This window comes from Ceratotherium simum, chromosome 25 (genome assembly GCF_057802395.1).
Source record: "Ceratotherium simum simum isolate JZ-2026a chromosome 25, ASM5780239v1, whole genome shotgun sequence".
NCBI lineage: Eukaryota > Metazoa > Chordata > Mammalia > Perissodactyla > Rhinocerotidae > Ceratotherium > Ceratotherium simum.
Genome location: NC_141924.1, coordinates 29,096,172 through 29,117,951, shown reverse-complemented (window position 1 = coordinate 29,117,951; position 21,780 = coordinate 29,096,172). Strand labels below are relative to the sequence as shown.

The window sequence follows — 21,780 nt, the reverse complement described above, 5'->3', positions numbered from 1 at the left end:
TGAGGAATAAAATCCAAACCATAGCAATATGAACACAATCATTTACCCGTCTCACTGTTACTGAAAAGCCTTTCCCACAGGCCATACAGTTTTGTACTTCATTGTCTTCGGCCCACTTTCTATTCAACGCTTGCGTATGTTTGATCTATTAAAAAAAAAAGTTTCAGTACATTATAATAGTCAATGTTTTAAAGAATGATGGATAATTTCTAATTTGGTGCCCAAGTTTTATAAAATTTTGACTATATGCACCATGGGATAAATTTTTTAACATCAGAAATTCTTTAGTCAACTTCCACTATCCAGAGTTGCTACATTCTTGGGGGCTGGACCACTGGTGCAGCGGTTAAGTTTGCGCATTCTGCTTCAGCAGCCCAGGGTTCGCCAGTTTGGATCCTGGGCACGGACCTACTCCCCGCTCATCAAGCCATGCTGAGGTGGCGTCCCACATAGAAGAACTAGAAGGACCTACAACTAGGATATACAATTATGTACTGGGGGCTTTGGGGAGGAAAATAAAAAAAAAGAGGAAGACTGGCAACAGATGTTATCTCAGGACCAATCTTCCTCAAAAAAAAAAAATAAATAAGTCGCTAAATTCTTAAGTCTGAATGACCAAAAATAAATAAATAAATAAATAAAATAAAATTTTACTCCTCAAAGGCATTGGTAATTTCTAACTTTTGGCGATTCCCCATCCATTCTAACCCTAATGATCAATCCTTCCTCAGGACTCTGAGCACATACTCAGATCACTTCTTTAACACATAGCATTAATACCTATTTCTTGGTATTCCTGAATTTTCCCAGTACTGACAATTCACGAGTGACATGGCTCTCTAATCCCTGGGGTCTCTCAAGACAAGTTCTTTATCTCTTATATTTAGTTACCCATATCACCTACAATACTGCTACACAGACAGTAACCACTCAAAAGTATTTATTAAATATATGAGATTTTTTTTAAAGGTTGAAAATACGCTTTTCACTAACAGGTCAACTCTAGACGAAAAACTTGCCTCACATCACCAGGTGACTTACTTGAAGGGACTGATTTTCTCTGCCCAGCTCCTGCACTGCTGCAGTTGTATTGTCCAATTTTCTTTGCAATTCTAGCACTTTGGTTTGAAGCTTTTCGATTTCACCTTCTCCTTTAAGACATCTAGAATAGATTGCAAAGAGAGAATTTTTAAAAAATCATTAAAAACCCTACTAGAACACAGACACTGAACCACTTCAGTAACTTTAAACATAATGCATAAATTCCGACTATCTGATTGTTTTAAGGGTTAGTTTTTAAATGGCTACTTAAACATCTGCAGGAGCTATGCACTTTTCTCAAGACTTTTCTTCTATTTAAAAAAATGTGTAACATGACAATCTTCGTATCACTTAGAATAGAAATAAACTGATTTTACTAGACATCAATCACCTTTCTAGCAGTGCTCTCCTTTCATCTTGATTATTCTGAACCGTTGCTTCTAACACTGCAATTTCACCACGTAAGTCATCCGTCTGTTTCTCGAGCTCACTAACTCTCCGCTGACTGGACTGCCACTCCTTCTTTACAGTGCCCAAGTTTTCATTTAATGCTGTAATCTGCATGGTAAGTTTAGTTTCATTTTCTTCATATTTCTTCATTCCTGTTTCTTTTTCTCTTATTTCAAAATGCTGAGAAAAGGAAATACAGGGGGAAAATCTTATCACAAAAGTAGTGCAAAATAATTTAAGTTAGTCATTGAATTTAAAATATTGGCAACATATATAATATTACTTCTTCAGAAAAGAAGCCAGGAGAATATATTTCATTATACACTAATAAAATTGATTCCACAGACATTTGTAGAACTCGAACTGGTTCAAAGGACATAATGCTGAAACGATGGTCAGCAACTCTCTTATAAGATCAAGCTAAGGTAAAGCAATTTGAGATTTTCCTTTTTTCCACTAGAGGAAGGGAAGAACATATAGTTACGGACAGCAGGGTACCCTGGAGACTGGAAGGCTGCAATTTTTATTTTTTTATTTTTTGGTGAGGAAGATTGGCCCTGAGCTAACATCCACCAATCTTCCTCCTTTTGCTAAGGAAGATTAGCCCCGAGCTAACACCTGTGCCCATCTTCCTCCACTTTGTATATGGGATGTGGCCACAGCATGGCTTGATGAGCGGTGCACAGGTGTGTGCCCAGGATCCAAACCTGCGAATACCGAGCCGCCGAAGTGGAGCACGAGAACTTAACCACTACGTCACCAGGCAGGCCCAAAGCTGGAATTTTTTTGTCTCAAATTCCACATGCATCCTTTTGTCTCTATAAACGTGCCAAAAAACAATACAAACCCTTCAAATCAATTTCAACTTGAAATTACAATTCTTCAACTAAACCATTCAGTGGTCAAGTTTATCTGGGGATATTTGGACTTAATTCAATAGCCAGATGAACAGAGGAAAGCCAGATGCTTCCCATTTGGCATGCACAACTTAGGGAAGGAAGAGCAAAATTTGGTCATCATAATTCCAAACTGAAGTTTCCGTTCCCCCTTATCAACATTCACTTTGACCAAACAATTAAGTTTAACGTGGTTAGCCTTCACACCATTTACCTCAATCTACACAGTTGTGGGTTTGTTTGTTTTCCTGGCACTAAAAGTGTTCTTATTTTTTTGAATTATGTTTTATTGGATTTTCACTTATATAAATCAAAATATAATTCCAAAATAAAATATATCCAACCACATGTCAGCTATTTAAACAAATCAGATCTCCTTTCTTAGTCAAAAATTAAAATGTTAGATGAGCATTTGAATCAAAACGTCTAAGTAGAAAAATCCTCTCTTATTGGATTGATTTACAAAATCAATTACAAAACGCACTTCCCACCATTAATTTACTGACCAGTTTAGCTTCCTTCTCAGTAAATTCTTTCTTCAGCTCATCTTCTTCCTTTTTCATCTGCTCTTTCAGCATTTGCTGGTTTCTCTTCTCCTGTTCAAGGGCTGCCTTCAGGGAATCTACTTTTCCTTGAAGCTCTAATTTCTGCTGAATCAAAAGCTGTTTGGCATCCTTGAGATTTGTTACCTCCTATTGAAAAAGTAAGGCCAAAAATTAAGCCTTCTTTATAATAGATACTTCAAAACATAGCTGAAATTTATGCAACTTATCATGACAATATACACAATATGGATTTTAGCCTCTTCTCTTATGAGATTCTTAAAGTTCACTATTTTGAACAATTGGTGAGAAAGATGCAAGATTATGTACTTCCTGCTCAATAATCATTTAAATTCAAGTGATACTTTGCATGCATATGTTTTGATTAAATTATGTGAAAAATTTCTAACCGCTATTTTCCCTTTCTTCACTTAGCAAGCATTTATTGGTCACCATTTAGGCATCACACAGTGTGTTAGGTTCTGGGGACATATATAAAGATGAAGCATATACATTCCCTGTTTTAAGGAAGACACAGTCTGGAAGAACATAATGAAATAAAGAGGTAATTATAAAGCAAAATGGTAAGTATACTGACTGACATAAAAGGTATTATGAGAGCACTCGAGAAAATCGAATCTTTCTGTAAGAAAACAACGTTTTACAAAGCAAATTATAAACAATTAGTTTCTTCATGTGGCATGCTAGCTATGCTTATGACAGGAAAAATGTTCAAAACACGTGATTATTAAAGGATTTTAGGAAGAAAAACAATTGAAAAAACAGAATCCCTTAAAATTTTATTTCTAAACTCTCACATATTTTGAAGTTTACTATCTACAAGCATAATTTTCTAAATCAGCAGCTCTCTTGATTATCATCTCAACAAAATCTAAACTTTTAGGGCTACTTTTCAGTAATGTGAAAACAAAAGGAACATAATTTCAGTACATGAATAGATATTATACAACACAAGAGCACACTGCGAGCAAGAATATTCCTCAAAAACAACAAAACAGGGGCCGGCCTGGTGGCTAGTGGTTAAGTTCGCACTCCGGCAGCCTGGGGTTTATGAGTTTGGATCCCAGGAGTGTAACCACATACCACTCATCAGGCCATGCTGTGGCAGTGTCCCACATACAAAGTGGAAGAAGACTGGCCACAGATGTTAGCTCAGGGAGAATCTTTCTCACAAAAAAAAAAAAAAAAAAAAAAAAAATTCTAAAAACAAAACAATGTGCTGGGCACATACTAGGTTCTCAATAAATATATATACATATTTTTTTCCTTTTCTTTTTTTTTGGTGAGGAAGATTGGCCCTGAGCTAAGGTCTGTTGCCAATCTTCCTCTTTTTTGCTGAGGAAGATTGGCTCTGAGCTAACATACATGCCCAATCTCCCATTTTGTATATTGGACGCCGCCACAGCATGGCTTGATGAGCGATGCGTAGGTCCGTGCCCAGGGTCTGAACCTGCAAATTCCGAGCTGCCAAAGCAAAGTGCACGAACTTAACCACTACGCCACCAGGTTGGCCTCTAGATATTTTTTAATTTAAACAACAATAATATGATACAGAAGGAAGAACAATGATTGTCTTAACATACCTTCATGCTTTCCTGCTTGTGGGACTTGAGTTCGTCACTCAATTTAGCAATGTCCTTTTCTTGTCTACACTTAATTTCCTCTATCTCTGCCAATTTAGATTTTTCATTTACTAGTTCTTTCTCTTTCAGTGACTGTAGAAAAAAGATTTAATAAAAAATAATTTTAAACTAAATGTGTAACTGAAAATTAGTGTAAGAAAAATGATGCTCCTATTTGTGACACTCTCTCTGTCCCTTTCTATCTAACTTGAGCAAATTCCTTACCTCCTCTTGCCTCTGTGTCCTTATTTATACAATTTGAACAATAATAATAAGAAGATCATTATAAGGATTAAATAATTACAGTTCATACTATAAAATGAATAGTGCCTGGCCAAAGTAAGAATACTATAAAATTTAGCCAAAACTACCATTCTTACTCTTATTAATACTATTATCATTGTTACTATTATTACTATCATTATCTTTACATAAGGCACCTAGCTAGGAGTATTTTATACCATCTAATTTAATCTCTATAATAGGAAGCTTTTTTTAATCCTCATTTTATAGATAAAGGAACAAAGGCTTAGAAAAGTTAAATAATCTATTAGAAGTAGAGCCAAAACTAAAACAAGGTCTGCTTGATCTAAAGCCCTTGCAATTAAAGGCCTATAAATTATACCTCTGTTGGAATTTTCTAAACTTGAGGCACAAATCATGAATTTCATTTCAGCTTCACCAGCACCACCCCCACAAAAACATCTTCAGATTTTTTTAATTAAGAAGAATTTCAGGAATTGCACAATTTAGATATACCAAGAACTTCAGAAATTGTACACTTCAGAATAATATCCTATCAGCTGATGGAAATGTATGATTTCAACTATGAAGCCAAAAATAAAATGTTTCTTTCATATAGAATTTTAACTGATTTTTAAATGTACTGGTTATATAATACAACGCTTTCAACTTTATAGCTTAGCATCATTTATATAAAATATATCCTCTATTCCCCTTAGAAAAAGCTGGGTCTTAACTTTAAGAATTCTTAACAAGCTTAAGAATTATTTCTAGACCTTTTATCTCATTCACACATCTAGAGGATAACACGTTACATGAGAAATGCTTGAGGGGCTATAATATCTGTTTTTGAATAACCAGTGGTCTATGGTGTGAAAAATAGATTTGTTTTTAAAACAAAAAAGAGCAGTAAGAAAAATGGGTAGAAAGGACAAGAAGGCCATTAACAAGTACTTCCTAGCATTAAAATTCCAATTATCAAAAGTGTTTTATCAGAAACTAGAACCCCATCTGAGAGAGCTGTTGAAAATAAAGGCAATGCCTATATTGGGTAAGAAGTTTGACTGGATGATCTCTATGGCCTTTGCAACTCTAAGATTCTAGATTTAGTCAGAAAATGAAATACCTTTTCTTTTTGCATCTCTTGTAGTGCTTTACACTGCTCCTTCAATTGCTGTTCTTTCTTTGCTGAATCCTGCTCCAAAGTAGTCTTGGTAGTCTTCAGTTCTTGAATCAATTTATTTTGGTTTCCAATTTGATTTCTGTTTGAAATCAAGTCCTCCTGTGCTAGAGAAAGCTTCTCTTCTACAGACTTATAAAAACAATTTCCCCAAATTATTATATGTCATTTTTAAGCAAATTTCAACAGAAACATAACAGTTAACATAAGCATACTGGAAAGTAATATATCATAGAAAGATAGTATGTTATGCCCTTCAGTAAGATCATATAAAAGAGAAAGAATGCTAGATAATTAACTCTCTTGCCTACAGATAACATTTCTAGCATAAAATAATAAAACTGAAGCAATTCCAAAACCTGTATAAATAATCTATAACTATTTACTGGCTAAGTGATGTGAAGGAATATCAAATTAGTAGGGACCATACCAAACACACTCAGAAAACACATATATGTTTACAGAAAAGACATGGAGAAACACGGAAAAAAAAAAAGCAATTTAAAAAGAGATATAGTTAAATGCTATGTTATGTATACATATGTTTTGTAGGGTCAATGATGTTCCTTGATATGCTAAAACATTTAATAGAAAGGGTTTTTTGTCTTGGGGAAAAAAACAACTGTATTTCATATCTGCCAACCTGAACAAGTGAACTAAAAGGAAAGTCAACCAGACATCTGAGGCTCTATTTCTGACAAAGCTGTTATCCCATCCTCTTAACTTCCCATCTATGTGGTAGAAGCAGCGCTGTCCGTTAACACAGTCCATAGACTGTCCCAAGGCCCAAATATTCTAAGAAGCCGAAGCTGGCAGAAAGGGCAAGCTTTTTAACCTATAAAGTTTCACTGTGGGGTAGATATAGTAACAGGTGGGTAATAGAAATGGCAAGAACCTTGCCACTCTCAGGTGCTATTGCTAAGAATCAGAAGGGAGGGGAATTAACTCTAAGATGCTCTTCTACCATCTAGAAGAAGTTCATCTTTCTTATTCTGGAGATAGTGGTTCCTTTGAAAAGGAAGCATAAGATATAATGAGGAAGAATCCCGGCTGGCTAGACTTGGCTATAGTAAGAATTCGATAAAAAGTAGATGCAAAAAAAAAAACAAACAATGAATGAATGAAGACCTTAATTAAGAGATTCTTAAGCTTTCTGAAAGAGAAAGTTTATTCCTCACAAATAACTCAGTTCAGAAGTCTTTCTGATATACATTAAATTTCAATTTTCAATGGCTTCCAGCAGAACACTAAGAACCCTAAGGCTTCCTTTTCAGGAACGATCTATAGTCATCTAGTTCTTTATCAATCAAGCAGCTAACCATTAATAAGGTATACCACTAAGGTAAATAGGAGGGTAAAAAAATGGTCCTTGACATAAAGGAGCGGACTATGTAGCCTGAAAAACACAACCAGCATGTAAAATGACGCTGTATACGGTAGTAGAGCCTGTGCTATGTGCCAAATGCACAGAAAAACAACGCGGGTGAGAGCTCCCTGTGGAATGTGTTTACAGAAGGCTCCATGGTGCATGTGGGAGCTGACCTAAATATCACAAAGGGTGAGAGTGATTTCAGATAAAGAGAATAAAATTTGACAAAGCCTAGTCTATACAGTCTATAGAAATTATAATTAGGTAACAGAGGTCCTGATCTAATGCTAAAGAATACCAAGGCTTGCTAGAGCCTGAAAGCAACAGCATCCCCAATCTCTGACCACGAGAATGCCAAAATGCCTATGGTTTAATAATGGCCTATAAAATTTCAAACTCATAAAAACCCAGTGACTAAATCTTTAAAGTTAAGCCCAAAATCTGGACCACTCTTTTCTGAAGATGCAAGACATACTGCTCTACCTTGCCTCTGTATACTCATCTACATCATTCAGTAATATACTGCCATGCATTTTAAATATTCCTTTTGTTTTTCTTGTTGCAGACCATATTATTTTCATCTGCTAGGCATCTCTTCCCTCAGGGAACTCCCCTCTCCCATTTGATGGTTTTGTTGGGGCTATCTTTAACTCATCCACTCCCATTGGAATAGGCAAATCCTGAGTAGATCAAGTACCAACCTTGACCCTGAATACCCCAATCACAGTACAGAAGTGTAGCTAAAAAAGAATTTCTGCAGTGTTCTGTGGTAGCTATTGTTTTTTTGTCCGTTCAACAACTTCTCCCTTGCTTCTTTCGAAATAAAACTTTAAAAATTTTAGTTATTATTTTTTCTTGATGTCTGATGACATAAGAAATAGTACTAGGTTAAGAAGATTTATATTTAATTCTAAACTTATCCTAGAATTTTCACTTTACTCAGGGTGCAAAATTTACAGTTAAATTCTACTTCTACCTTTCTTCGACAGCAAAGAATGGCAAACAGCATAGCCAACCTGAAACATCCATTCCATAAACTTAAATATTTCATAAATAATCCAGCAGATGGGGCTAAAGGCATAGAATAGGCCAGCCAGTCTTCCATTCTACTGGCATCTTGGTGTACAATGTCAGCCCACAGATGGCAGCCTTGACTTAGGTGGGTGTCATGTTACAAGGTTCTGAACCTCTCTCGTTTTCTCTTATACACAAAATTATATAACATCAATGAAGCAAAAGAAAAATAATGGCTGATAACTATCTCTTATTTTGGTCTATAAATATCATTTGAACTTCCCTAGGAATTTACTTCTTTTTTTTTAAATTAACTTCCTACGTAGTTCAGATACTTCTCATTTTGGAAGCATCACTATAGAATTTATCAATATTCTATTTTATACAAAAAAATCTAATGAAATGATGGTAAAAGAATAAAGGGTTATGAATTGGAAGAACTGAGATCTAATCATGGGTCTGTTACTGTGCAACACTAGGCCTGTCACAAACCAAGCGAGGCCTCAGTCTCCTCATCTGCACAAGGAAGTTTTGGAATAGAGGATCTATCCATGGCTTCTTAACAGTTGTAAAACTCCACAGCAGCCTTATCCTCCACAGCAGCCTTATCCCTGTCTTTCTTTTTGTCCATATATACATTTGAATTATTCTTTCACATATAAAATTATTAGTACACAACATAGCTTTCAGGCATAATAAAAATAGTTGTTGGCTTAATGAAAGAATATTGATTTAAGAGATCTAAATCCTGTTACTATGTTATGCTCTTGAAACTGGCAAACAGTTAGCCACTGATGATTAAGTCGCTAGTAACTAAAGTTTTTTTTCTTTTTTGCAATTACTGATCATAGCTCTTAGTTGTTCCCCTGCCCATTATTAACTGTGCTGCTTAGGCAATATGCTATCTGACTCCCACTAGGTTCCTATAGATAACATCTCCCTGGAGCCTGGGTTACCATGGTAATGGGTGTTTGAGCTGTTTTTCAGGAATTAGAACCCCTTGTCCACTTCAGGCCGGTTGAGACCACCAACCCATCAACTCGGCCCACGCAGATGTCCGATAAGTGACCTTTTGACGTCAAGAGGCTAAAAACTCCACCCTCAGGTCATGCTAACGCCACCATTTTGTGAACATGCATCCTATGAAGAGGCATGAAGTGTGACTACGCTTGTGCAGATCATCAATTACCTCACCTCTCCTCACCTCCAATCATTTGTCTCCACACTTCAGACCACCTTGCCCCCTACCCCATAAATATCCCTGAGTCCCTATTTTTGAGGAAGCAGATTTGAGACTCATTCTCCCGTTTCCTTACTTGCCTGCCTTGCGATTTAAAAAAACCCTCTCTCTCTGTAATCTCGTCATCTTGGTGTTTGGCTTTCTGGGCGGGGGCAAAACGAACCTGGTTCGGTAACCCTTTTGGGTAAATAATACAGCCATATGGAAAAAAGAGTGTGATTTCTATAGGACTTCTACAATCAATCACTACGTTTTATCTCCTCTATCACCTAAGTAGCCTTCAAATTCCCCCACATTCTCCAACCTTACTATTACCAGCCTAAGTAAGCAACCACCATTTGCACTTGGATGACTGCAAAGTCTTCTCTCTAGTCTCTACAGTCAGTCATGTTCCCCTACAATCCATTCCTTAGCCTGTAGTCAGTCATTGGCCTAAAATACAAATCCGAAAAAATCCTTTCAGTGGTACCCTACTTCCTTTAGGATAAAGTCCAAACTCTTCCACAAACCTTCCCTGACTTTCAACAGTGTTGTAAAGAAAAAAAATAATAATTTAAAACTACTTAGAAAGCATAGCAAATAAGACACTTTCTAAATGTCAGGTGGTATTTTTTTCTTATAACAACTCTTGTTAATTTTGAACTTCAACTAATATATACATATATATGCATAGTCTACTGTTGGCACTACGAAAACTCTTTTACCCAATATCTGATTTCTTTGTCAAACCATGAGTCACCACTGATTCCTGCACTTCCCTTGCAGCCTATATGTATTAAGCCCTTTGTTTCATCTTGTCTCTCCCATTAATCTCTTCTATTCCACCCTCTTTAACTTTATTACCAGTTCTAATCCACTCACACCTTGATTACTGGAATTTACAGAAGAAGGAATGGAGATAGCCTCTTAACTAATTTCCCTACCACTAGTTTACCCCAAGTCCAATCAAAGCTATCTGTAAACCCACTTTCAGGTTAAGTTGCCTAAAGTACTATTTTCCTTTTTTTTTTTTTATAATTTTATTTATTTACTTTTTTCCCCCAAAGCCCCAGTAGATAGTTATATTTCATAGATGCACATCCTTCTAGTTGCTGTATGTGGGATGCGGCCTCAGCATGGCCGGAGAAGCGGTGCGTCGGTGTGCGCCCGGGATCCGAACCCCGGCCGCAAGCAGCGGAGCGCACACACTTAACCGCTAAGCCACGGGGCCGGCCCCTATTTTCTTTATTTTACTTCTCTGCTTAGACTCTTCATTTTTCTCCAAAACATCAAGTCCAATCATCTTTGCCAGTGTGAAAATTAATAAAGGGAACCCTCATTTAAAATCGAGTTGGGAGGCCAGAAAGGGGAGTCCTCATGCACTACCACTCCACGTCAATTACAGGAAGGACTGTCAACTACAGTCCTCAACAGAGAGAAGTCCTCAACAGGAAGAACCATCAAATATAGACCTCAACAGGAAGAGATGGACATTGCAACCCCAAAAAGGAATCAACTACCCTAGCAACGCAGCCAATGAGAAACCTACACAACTCTGAACTCTCCCTTTCTACCAATGGACTTTTGTTCAGAACTAGCCCTCTCACCTTCCTCCCTTTTCTCTATAAAATAACATTCCTCTCCGTGGTTTGCTGGGCTTGCCTATGGCCTTTTCTATAGCTTGCTTTTTCTGAATTGTAATTCCTTTGCCATTCCCAAATATACTTGTTTTGCTGGTAAAATAACTGGCTGTTTTATTTTTAGGTCGACACTAGGCATCTAAGACACTTCACAATTTGATCCTAACCTTTTTAACCTCAACTTCCAAACACAAACCAGCACTCCAGCAAGACAATTATGTTAACTGTCTCCTGGCTTTGCTCATTCCCACTGCAGCAAATGTGTCCCTGAGTGAAATGACCTTTCTTAGGACTCTCTATGTATTTAAATTCTATACATCCTTCAGGACCTGGTCAGGTCGTACCTCCTTCACAAAGCCTTCCCTATAATAGCCCATGAATAAAATATAGACATAGTATATTTATATATATATTACATATATAAATATTCTGTGATTTTCACAGAATTTTTCAATAATGCATTTTAAATCAAATAAAGCAACCAAAAATTAAAATACAGGAAAGAAACAAAAAGCATAGTATTTCAGCATGACAAAAAAAAGAACTGGCTGGATCTTCTGTGAGAGAATACAAGCTGTTCCATTTCCCTTAGAGAATTGATACCTTAATGCTACATAAAAATTGTTTACCCTTTCTCCATATCCTTCATTTTAACAAATGTCATACTTTATCTAATTAAGTAGTATTGCCAAGGACAAAGTTTCCATATATGTTTACATAATTAAGTTTACTGTGAGCCATAATCTCCTAATTTTAATCATTAAGCATTCTGATAGTCTTGGGAAGTTGACCAATATATAAAACTAAAGTCAACATTGTCTGACAAGCAACAGTAAAATTGTGTGCATTTTCACAAGTGGTTTACATTTAAAACTTCTTAGATTTTCTAATAGCAGTCCTTTTTAAATGTTATTTTTTTACATAAAGACAGCGAAGTCCTTAAATAAGCTAATAAGGTAACAAGTAACATATTTCCAAAATATTTTACTATTATACATTTATTTTTAAATGCCCATATTTACATAGGTATTTTGTTATAATATAAAATAATTTAATTTTTAAAAAGCATGTTACTCCAAAAACAATAACTTAATAGAAAACAAGCATGATGTTCCACAAATACTAACATTCCCTTGCCCATTTCAGTTCAACTAAATCATTTAATGAATGTCTATAAACAACTTACTGAGTTTTTATGATATCATCATTATATATTATATAATATAGTTTACTATACCTTAAGATCTTGCCTTGTGGCAAGAAGTTCAGATTCCTTCCCATAGAAATCAGACTGAAGCTGTTTTAGACTTTCCTGACTTTTTTCATAGGTGTTTTGTAACACTGATATTTTCTCTTTCTCTGCTGTGAGTTCCTGTGCTGCTTGTGTTAACTGCTGTTGTAGTTTATTCTCAAGCTCTGTCTGAAACATACAATAGTTATTTAAAATAGTATGCATACCAAAACAAGTTACAAACATAAAATGAAATCCACACAACTAAAAAGATTCCTCAGAACAAAATGAACTGCATTATGCCCAAAATTCTTCTACTTTAATAAAGAATAACTTACTTACCTTATAGTTACAAAGTTAAAAGAATTGCAAAATCCAACAAGTCCCAATTTAAAAAACAAAAAATGACAAAGCAAGTAAAGAAATAAAAAAAGCATTTCACTGGGAAGTCCTAAGTATCAAGGTCTCAGGATACTGAGAGTAACAACCACATTCTGATAGAAGATGCAGTGTCAGATGCTTTAGAAGATGATATAATTTAAGGTTGAACTCAGAGAAATTTCTACATGAAAGAAGTTAAAAAGCCATTACTGTGTTGAAGTACATTGTTTCCACTCCTTGAAATTCAAGAATAACTTAGGAAATTTCTTCAGGTCATCTTCATTAACATCAAGGCAGAAAAAGAAAATTTCATGAAAGTCCAACTCCTCTAAACTCTAGACTTGTCTTTAAGTCTTCAAGAAGATTCAGGAGCTTGTACAAATTATGACATACTTAAAATATATGAAAACAATTTAAAAATATGAAAATAAGCACTTGGCTTTTAAAATAAATATAGTACTTCAATGAAACTGCTGTTGAGGTCACCAGTGACTCCCTTGTTCCAAACTCCAATATTGCGCAAGCTATAAACCTCAAGTTATTCTTGATTCCTCTATCATCTTTCATCATCTAATCTATCAGCAAGTCCTGATACATTCCAAATACATTTGGAAACTTCCAAATACATTTAGAAATCATCCACTTTTAACACTTGAGTTCATGCCATCCTCATGTACTGTTTGAACTATTGCAATAGTTTTTCCATGCCTTCCCTGCTTGCTCCTTTATCTCCTCTTAGTCAGATTGCACCATTCTCTGCTCAAAATTCTCCAATAGATTCTATTGTACTTAGAACAAAATATATCATTCTCCGTTATCTTATAATCTACAAATTTCCATATACATGCTTTGGCCCCTGTCTACTTTTCTGAGCTCATCTCATATTACTCTTCCACTCTCCCATTATACTTAACCTATACTGGTCTTCTGTTTTTAGAAAATATCAAGCTTATTTTAGCCTTAAGGTCTTTTCTTTTTTTTATAATTTTTTTTTTTATAATTCTATTTATTTATTTTTTTTCTCCCCAAAGCCTCAGTAGATAGTTGTATGTCATAGCTGCACATCCTTCTAGTTGCTGTATGTGGGACACGGCCTCAGCATGGCCGGAGAAGCAGTGCGTTGGTGCGCGCCCAGGATCCAAACCGGGGCCGCCAGCAGCGGAGCGCGCGCACTTAACCGCTAAGCCACGGGGCCAGCCCAGCCTTAAGGTCTTTTCGCTATTTGCCCTCACCCCAACCTTTGTAGGGATAGCTCTTGTATTTCAAATATCAGCTCACATCTCTTCAAAGAGGCTTCTTTGATCATCCAACCTTTAGTTGAACTCTGTCCCATCACGTCTTTCACATCACCCTGTTTAGTTTCTTCCCCCAAGAAAGTGTAAGCTCCCTAAGAACAGGTTCTTTGTCTGTTCACAGCTATATCTGCAACACCCAGAATTGTGCCATGGCATAAAACAGGTGCCTAGTAATATTTCTTGAACGAATGAATGACAAATAGATTGGAGGTGGAGAAGCCTGAGACGTCTATTAAGAGGCTATTGTAATTGACTGGACTAAGACTGCAGCAGTGGGAAATGAGGAGAGGAAATGGAGTCAAGAGAGCTAGGAGGCACATTGACAGGAGGTGGTGCTAACTGCCTATGGAGGAAAGGAGGGTTGATCTCCCTGTACATTATCTAACAACATCCCATGTCACCTCTCTTTCATTTCCTCCAATTTAGATTCTTCATGATGAAGAATTCTTGGACATCTTTTTTCACGTTGAAGACTATACCGCACTTACACATTTTCTTTTATAGAATACTACTTCTTTTCTTTAACATTTTTTTCACAAATCTAGTTTTCTTTCTCTTTAAGTACCTTTATGGCTCTCAACTAAGCCCTCTACAAAGTCTCAATAATGACCATAATGGCTCTTTGGGCTCATATTTGGGCCTTCATTATCTTTACTCTGACTGACAGACTAATTCATTCATTCCTTTAAAAAAATTATTGATAGCTTATTTGTTAAATAAGTTCTTTGACTTTAAGGAACTCAACTATATTAATAGAGAAGTTAAATTAAAAACAAAAACAGATCAATGCAACAGTTTGATAACTGCTTTAATAGAAGTAAACCCAAAGTTCCAACAGAGAATACAGGAGGGTCGGTCATTTATAATTTATCTTTCAGAAACTGATTAGTTTTGCTCTAAAAAAGATCTGATTCCATTTCTCTCTTCTTAAAAACCTTTAGTTTTCCAATATTAAAAATTTAAGGTAGAAACAACTATACAACATCGACCGTGGTCTGACTTCAACCAATTCTATAGCCTTAGCTCCCCTCACGTCTCCACTTACCCTGCACTTCAATAGCTAATGCTCTATAATGACATTTGTTAAGTTTTTCAAATTTTTGCTAATATTGCTTCCTCTCCTTGAAATGTCTAATTTCCTCCTTTTTTAACCTTTCAAAATTATAATCCTCTTCAAAGGCCCAGTTCAAATGCTAGCTTCTCTAGAAAGCCAGTCAAAATTTCCATTAAGTTCTCATTTTTCTTATATTTCTGTGTGCGTTCTTGTTTCATTCTCCTTTATATATTACAGTTTTCTTTTTCTTTATATACCTGATTCCTCATTAAATTATAAGCTACTTGAGAGTAGGGGGCCATATCCTATTCACTCTGTATTCCCACATTAGGTTTTGAATAAAGATGGTGCAGGGACTATTGACTTAAAGGCTGCTTGCTGGATCCTTGATCAGTGGCCAGTGGCTCCCAAACAATTATATATATATAAAATGTATGTATATGTGTGTGTGTATGTTTCATATATATACATATATACACATATGTATATATACATATATACATATATACACATTTGTATATATACATATATATACACATATATATATGTGTATATATGTTTCATATATATACACATATATACCCATTTAAATATTATCTTTGTTTTTCCTGTTTCACTGTGGGCCAGTGATAACTTTGTCACAGACCATCACTGCATGGTCTACCATGCACACTGACACTCTTAGATCATAGTTTGCTATATTTCCATAAACATCCAATAACTATTTTGTTTCCACACTGGGTACAGTACTAGGTACTTTAAATATATTTCTCAATCTTTACAACAATTCTATGACCCCATTTTATTTAGCTCAGAAAGATGAATCAATTCCCTATGATCAGAAACCTAATGTGTGTCACATAAAATTTAAATTCAGATCTTCCTGGCTCCAAAATTTATCTTCTTTCCATGATGCTAATCTGCTCCTCAACAAAACCAAACTATTCTTGTCTTTCAGTGATTCTCCAGTTACTCTAAATTCCAAGATTAATTTACAGAGACTGGCTATCCACCCAACACTGCCGAACATGCTGTCCTCCCCAAGGTTAAGAAGTGTGTTCCTTATTCTAGCATCTGTACACTAACATAAGTGAACTACTGCTATGGTTGAATGTTTGGGTCCCCCCCTAAATTCATATGTTGAAGCCTAGATCCCCAATCTGATGATATTTGGAGATGGGGCATTTGGGAGGTCATTGGACCATAAGGGTGGAGCCCTCATGAATGGGATTAGTGCCCTTATAAAAAGAAACACAAGAGAGATAATCTCTCTTAGCCATATGAGGATACAGCAGGAAGGAAACTGTCTACAAGCCAGGAAGTAGGCCCTCACTAGAGACTGGATATCCAGGGTGCCTTTATCTTAGACTTCCCAGCCTCCAGAACTGTGAGAAATAAATGTTTATTATTTAAGCCACCTAGTCTAACAGTATTTTTGTTATAGCAGTCCAAACTAAGACAACTACCAATAAGAACATTTCTTCTAAATCTCATAATCTTTAAGGTGTCATCTAGTAAAGCTGTGGAAAGTATAGGCAACACACATTAATCATAAATGTGAAAGAAATATTATTGTAACTAATAATTTAATAAAAAAGAAAATGTGCTAAAAATTGTTTTTTTAAAATTCACTAAGGTCTGATGCTATAAAAATGAAGATCTGGGGAATACGTGGATACTAGGCTACCAGATTTTGAAAAAAAAAAAGACCTCAAGATAGCAAAGCAAAAAAACACGTATTGTGATAATTACATCGTGACTTGTGATTATATACGGCAACACACAAAAAAAAGGATAGAAAACTTGTCTACTCTTGTTTGTGTTATTAGAACATTACTCTTTTATAAAGTGGCATAACAGTAGTTTTAAAACCAGCTGTCAACATAAAATGCCTATTTGTGGGGTTAATTTTTTTTCTCTAGTACTATGACAGCCAAGTCTTAATCATATGATATTTTGTTTGCTCTACATACTAGAGATTTTACTTCTCTCTTCTCCATGGACCAATTAATATGCACATATAACAGCCGGGAAAAACTCATTTTGTTCCAACACTAAGTACAATCCATTTTTATCAATTCTTGGTCTGGACAAATATTAAAACATATTTAAGAATGAAAAACAAATATTCAATAATAAATCAGAATAGGTCTGGAAATGGAAACCATTATGATGTAACTTAAAATATCAAAAAATTATAACTATATGAAACACACACTACTGAATTTTTTTAATATATCCCATTTTGTGATTTTTCTTCTTGATTATTTTCCCTTAATAAATTATTTTTAAATTCCTTTAAAATATTCTAATACACTAGAAATGTTGTATAAATTATTCCCTTAACATTAAGTGTTAGTTATATGTTATTTTACAAAAAGGTAGTTTTATGTCTATCAGACAAAAGATTAGTGCTAGAATTTTAAATAAGAAATATCTGACAACATGGTTATAGTGAATGAAAATCCAGACTTAGATATTTAATCATATAATTAAGTGCTTTTATACATTTAACTTAGAAAAATTTTGAGCATATATAAGTTTTTCTTTGCTGCAACTCATCTGTGTTAATTATCATATTATAATCTTTTTTTTTTTTTTGTGAGGAAGATCAGCCCTGAGCTAACATCTGCCAATCCTCCTCTTTTTTTGCTGAGGAAGACTGGCCCTGGGCTAACATCCGTGCCCATCTTCCTCCACTTTATATGGGACGCCACCACAGCATGGCTTACCAAGCGGTGTGTCAGTGCGCGCCCGGGATCCGAACTGGTGAACCCCGGGCCACCGCAACGGAGTGTGTGCACTTAACCGCTTGTGCCACCGGGCCAGCTCCTCGTATATAATGTTAATTGCAAAGTTTTTCTTTCGATAAAAAGTAAATAAATATCATATCACTACCTTCTGTGAAACAGCAACTTTAACTTCTCCTTGGAGTGCTTCAATTTGCTTTTTCTTCTGTTCAGTCAACTGCTTTAGCTCACTTATGTTCCCCTGAAGCTGTTGCTCTTCTTTTTCCTTTTGTTTCAAAGTATTCTGGGCCTGTATGACTTGTCCTTGCACTGAATTGAGTTCCAACTTCAACTGATGAGAAGTCTAAAAGAAAATAAAATCTGTTTAGCATTCATTTATTCATTTAACATACATTTATTGAATACCTACTACATGCCAAGCATTACTCTAATAGAACCTACTGAGCCTGCTGGCCACAGGTAATCAGTAGTAAACCAAAAAGAAACATCCCTGCCCTCGTGGAGCTTTCATAACTGACATTATTCACTATGAGATGACATGCTGGAGTAATCTTCACTATCTGTTTAATCTTACCTTCCTTTTTAACTTATAATTATATATTCGTATGGAGCTTGTAAATTAACTAGACTAGTATTCCCTTGTATCATAGAAAATAGGAATATCAACAGCAATCTTTAGATGCTGGAATGTCTACTGTCTTTCAAGAATATTCCCAAAATGCTAACTGAGCCTGCTGGCCACAGTTAATCAGAAAGAAACCATTTTTGGCAAGAATGTTTAGTATCTGTCTGATGACACTAAACTACACCACACAATATTTTCCTCATTTAGAGATCCTGGGCATATTTTGCTACTACTTTGTTTTTACAATCTACTAGGATACATTTCTGTTCAAAATCAGATATCATGTAGAAGTTACAATAAGGTTCTTCTGAAGCCAAGGTGAACTACTACTACCTCCCACCCTTCCAGCCAAAGTCACACTTTCAATGTTTTATGCCTATTTCATTAGGAACCTAATTTGAGCATCTGACCATATTCCAAGTTACTTCTGAAAAAGTTTCAGTGCTATATATGGATGCTTCAGCTTATCTCCAATGCAAAGAGAAATATGTTTGTGCAAAACAGGAGTCAGGTAGAGTAACAAAAATGATGTTTACATTATGATAACCAATGATAAAGTAATAGCTAACATGTGAGCGTTTATTTTATTATAGTCAGTGTTCTAAGCACTTTGAAATACATTAACCCATTTATTTCTCTCAATAATCCTATGACATAGAGTCTATTACTAGCCCCATTTTACTGCTGAGGAAACTGAAGTAAAGAGATATTAAGTAATCTGCCTAAGACAAGGCAAGACAGCATAGCTAATAAATGGCAGAGCCAGGATATAAATCTGGACAATCTGGATTCAGAGCTTGGGCACTAAGCCACCATAATTTTGTCACTTACATGGCTGGCATCTAAAGCACAGGTGTCGTCTTTCAATCAACAATCAGAATACAATCACATTAAAGACTTGTCAGGATCAGGTTATGCTGTTTTGTCAAACCAGATCTCTAGAAAGCTACATGCCTGGACTCTAGCTGCTAGGGGTATGTTTTCCAAGAAAAACAACCAAATATTATAACCATTTATTTCTCATTTGCTTGTTTGTTTTTTATGAAGAGTAACAGAAGCATTAACCATGGAAAAATCTCTTGATTGTTACACAACCGTTATCAAATATATCATTAATACAAATGTCCATGAAATAAAGAGCCCTTAAAATGTCATTTCTATGGAAAGCCTATCAAGATTTTTTCAACCATAATAATGTTCCTTAACTTAGATGATTAATTATAACTGTACAGTTAGTTGACTCAATTTTCCACCTTTATTAATTATAATCCTTTATTTAGGGCCTTTTATTATAAACTAGCATAAAGCTTTTTAGTAGTAGGTAGAACACAAACGACAATTTTAAACTATGTATATATGATCCATTACATTTCAGAGACATAAACCTTCCTCTAACTTAAGTATCAGTTTGAAAATATAAAGACTTATTATGCTTTATATATTTTATGTTACAAAAAAGAAAATCTTACCTCCTTCTCTTTTTCAAGTGACTTTTTCAGTTCATTCTGTTCCTTAAGTGTGCTTTCTGTCTGTACTTGAAGTTGATGTTTTAATTCTTTGCAAGTTTTTTCCTAAAAAAATGGAAACTACATTATGCAGAAAATATTTGTAGTAAGTTTAAGTTTGGTTTATAAGCTTAGTAAGATCCATACAAGGAAATAAACTAGAATCATTATGGTTTAAGATTTCAATTATAAAAACAGGCAAATATTATAACAGTAAAGAGGGAGGGACAGGAAAAGGCCAAGTCTCTATCATCAACCAACATCATAATAAATACGTTAGATAATATTTTGACAATATTTTAGAACACTTTGAAAACCACATATTTATGTCACAGAATTAATTATAATTAATTAACTTATGCTATTTTAAAAGTAGAATAATGGGATTCAGAAAATGGAAGCCAGGAAATTTTAAAAAAGAAACTATTAAAACAATAAAAATCAAAAATAATCACATATAACTTAAGAGGAAAGGTATACAGAGAGAAGATGTTTTCTCCAAACAGAAAGGAACATAAAGATAACATACTAATATCATGTCTTTTATGCTGCTAAACACTTTCACCATCATTCATATTGAGAACAAACAATTTTACTTTTGCTGTTTACTCTGTGTTATTCTGGGTTAAAAACTTTCTGGGAATACAAGCCCCTTTAAGTATTTCCTGAGACTATGAGGCCTTTTCTTCTCTATAGTTTAAATATGTTCTATGGTATCTCTAAGGCGTGGTATTATCCAGAATTTTAGAATATTCAATAAAAAATTAGAAAATTCATACAGTGCAAGAATTAAAAGAATCATCAAGATCTTTCCGGTCTTTTTCTCTTTTTTCAGACAAGTGAATTACATTTCAACTAGTAGCTATTATTTATTCTCTGTCCCTGAGCACAGACATGCTGTAGTCTCTCACAAATCTAGCATCCTACCAACAATACAGAACGACTGTATATTTAACTGAAAATTTCCTGGCCCTTTGGAAAATTACACAGACAGATAACAATATCTTTTTTTCAGGTTAAGCAATCCCAATTCCTTTCTTCATAAAAACTGCTTAAAATCATTTCAATGTAGGATGAAAAGTCAACAGTGAATTAAGCAGAAAAATCAGTACATTTTAAATAAAAATCACTTCTACTTAAGAAAGTAAATGTAAACAACTAACCAAATCTAATATAGCAGCTTTTCCTTTCTGATTTTCCTTTTCAAATTCACTTTTGGAGTTCTTCAAAGAATCAGAAACTTTTGATAATTCTTCTTTTGCTACAGAAAGCTCTGTCATTAAAGTTTCTTTCTCCATCTTCACTTTGTGTAGTTCGTTTACTGCTGTTTGAATTTTGTTATTTAATTCCTTGTGCTGCAGCTTTGCATCTTGACTTAAATTTTCAATTTTTTGTGTAAGGATTATTTTTTCTTCCTCTTGCTTGGTAAGCATTTGCTTAATATTTTCAAAAGCTTCAGATTTTTTTTGTAGCTCCAACTTTGTACTGGATAGTCTAAATATTTAAGAAACAATTTTTTAAAAATAATGTATAATTTACCATTCAAAATTAATAAGTAAATTATTATTGTTTTAAAACTTTCTTGTATAGTTCAGAAGTAAAAATAGTAATTTAATGTCATAAAACCACACAACCAAAAATGCCTTTGAACATCTGATCTGATCATTTTACAGACGAACATGATTCTCCTCAAGTCAAATAA

General features: G+C 34.8%; 1 protein-coding gene across 3 annotated transcripts in view; it reads right to left on the bottom strand.

The window, feature by feature from the left end:
- Positions 1-21,780, bottom strand: part of EEA1 (early endosome antigen 1) — a 127,822-nt gene that overhangs the window by 4,305 nt on the left and 101,737 nt on the right. For all 3 annotated transcript variants that reach the window (XM_014779605.2, XM_004417951.3, XM_087449112.1), the window contains 10 exons: positions 21,242-21,572; positions 20,043-20,144; positions 18,097-18,291; positions 12,475-12,657; positions 5,942-6,127; positions 4,534-4,665; positions 2,894-3,079; positions 1,433-1,671; positions 1,042-1,162; positions 47-145 (listed from right to left, as the gene is read on the bottom strand). In XM_014779605.2, coding sequence (XP_014635091.1) covers positions 47-145; positions 1,042-1,162; positions 1,433-1,671; positions 2,894-3,079; positions 4,534-4,665; positions 5,942-6,127; positions 12,475-12,657; positions 18,097-18,291; positions 20,043-20,144; positions 21,242-21,572 — 1,774 coding nt within the window. The remainder of the gene's footprint in view (positions 1-46; positions 146-1,041; positions 1,163-1,432; positions 1,672-2,893; positions 3,080-4,533; positions 4,666-5,941; positions 6,128-12,474; positions 12,658-18,096; positions 18,292-20,042; positions 20,145-21,241; positions 21,573-21,780) is intronic.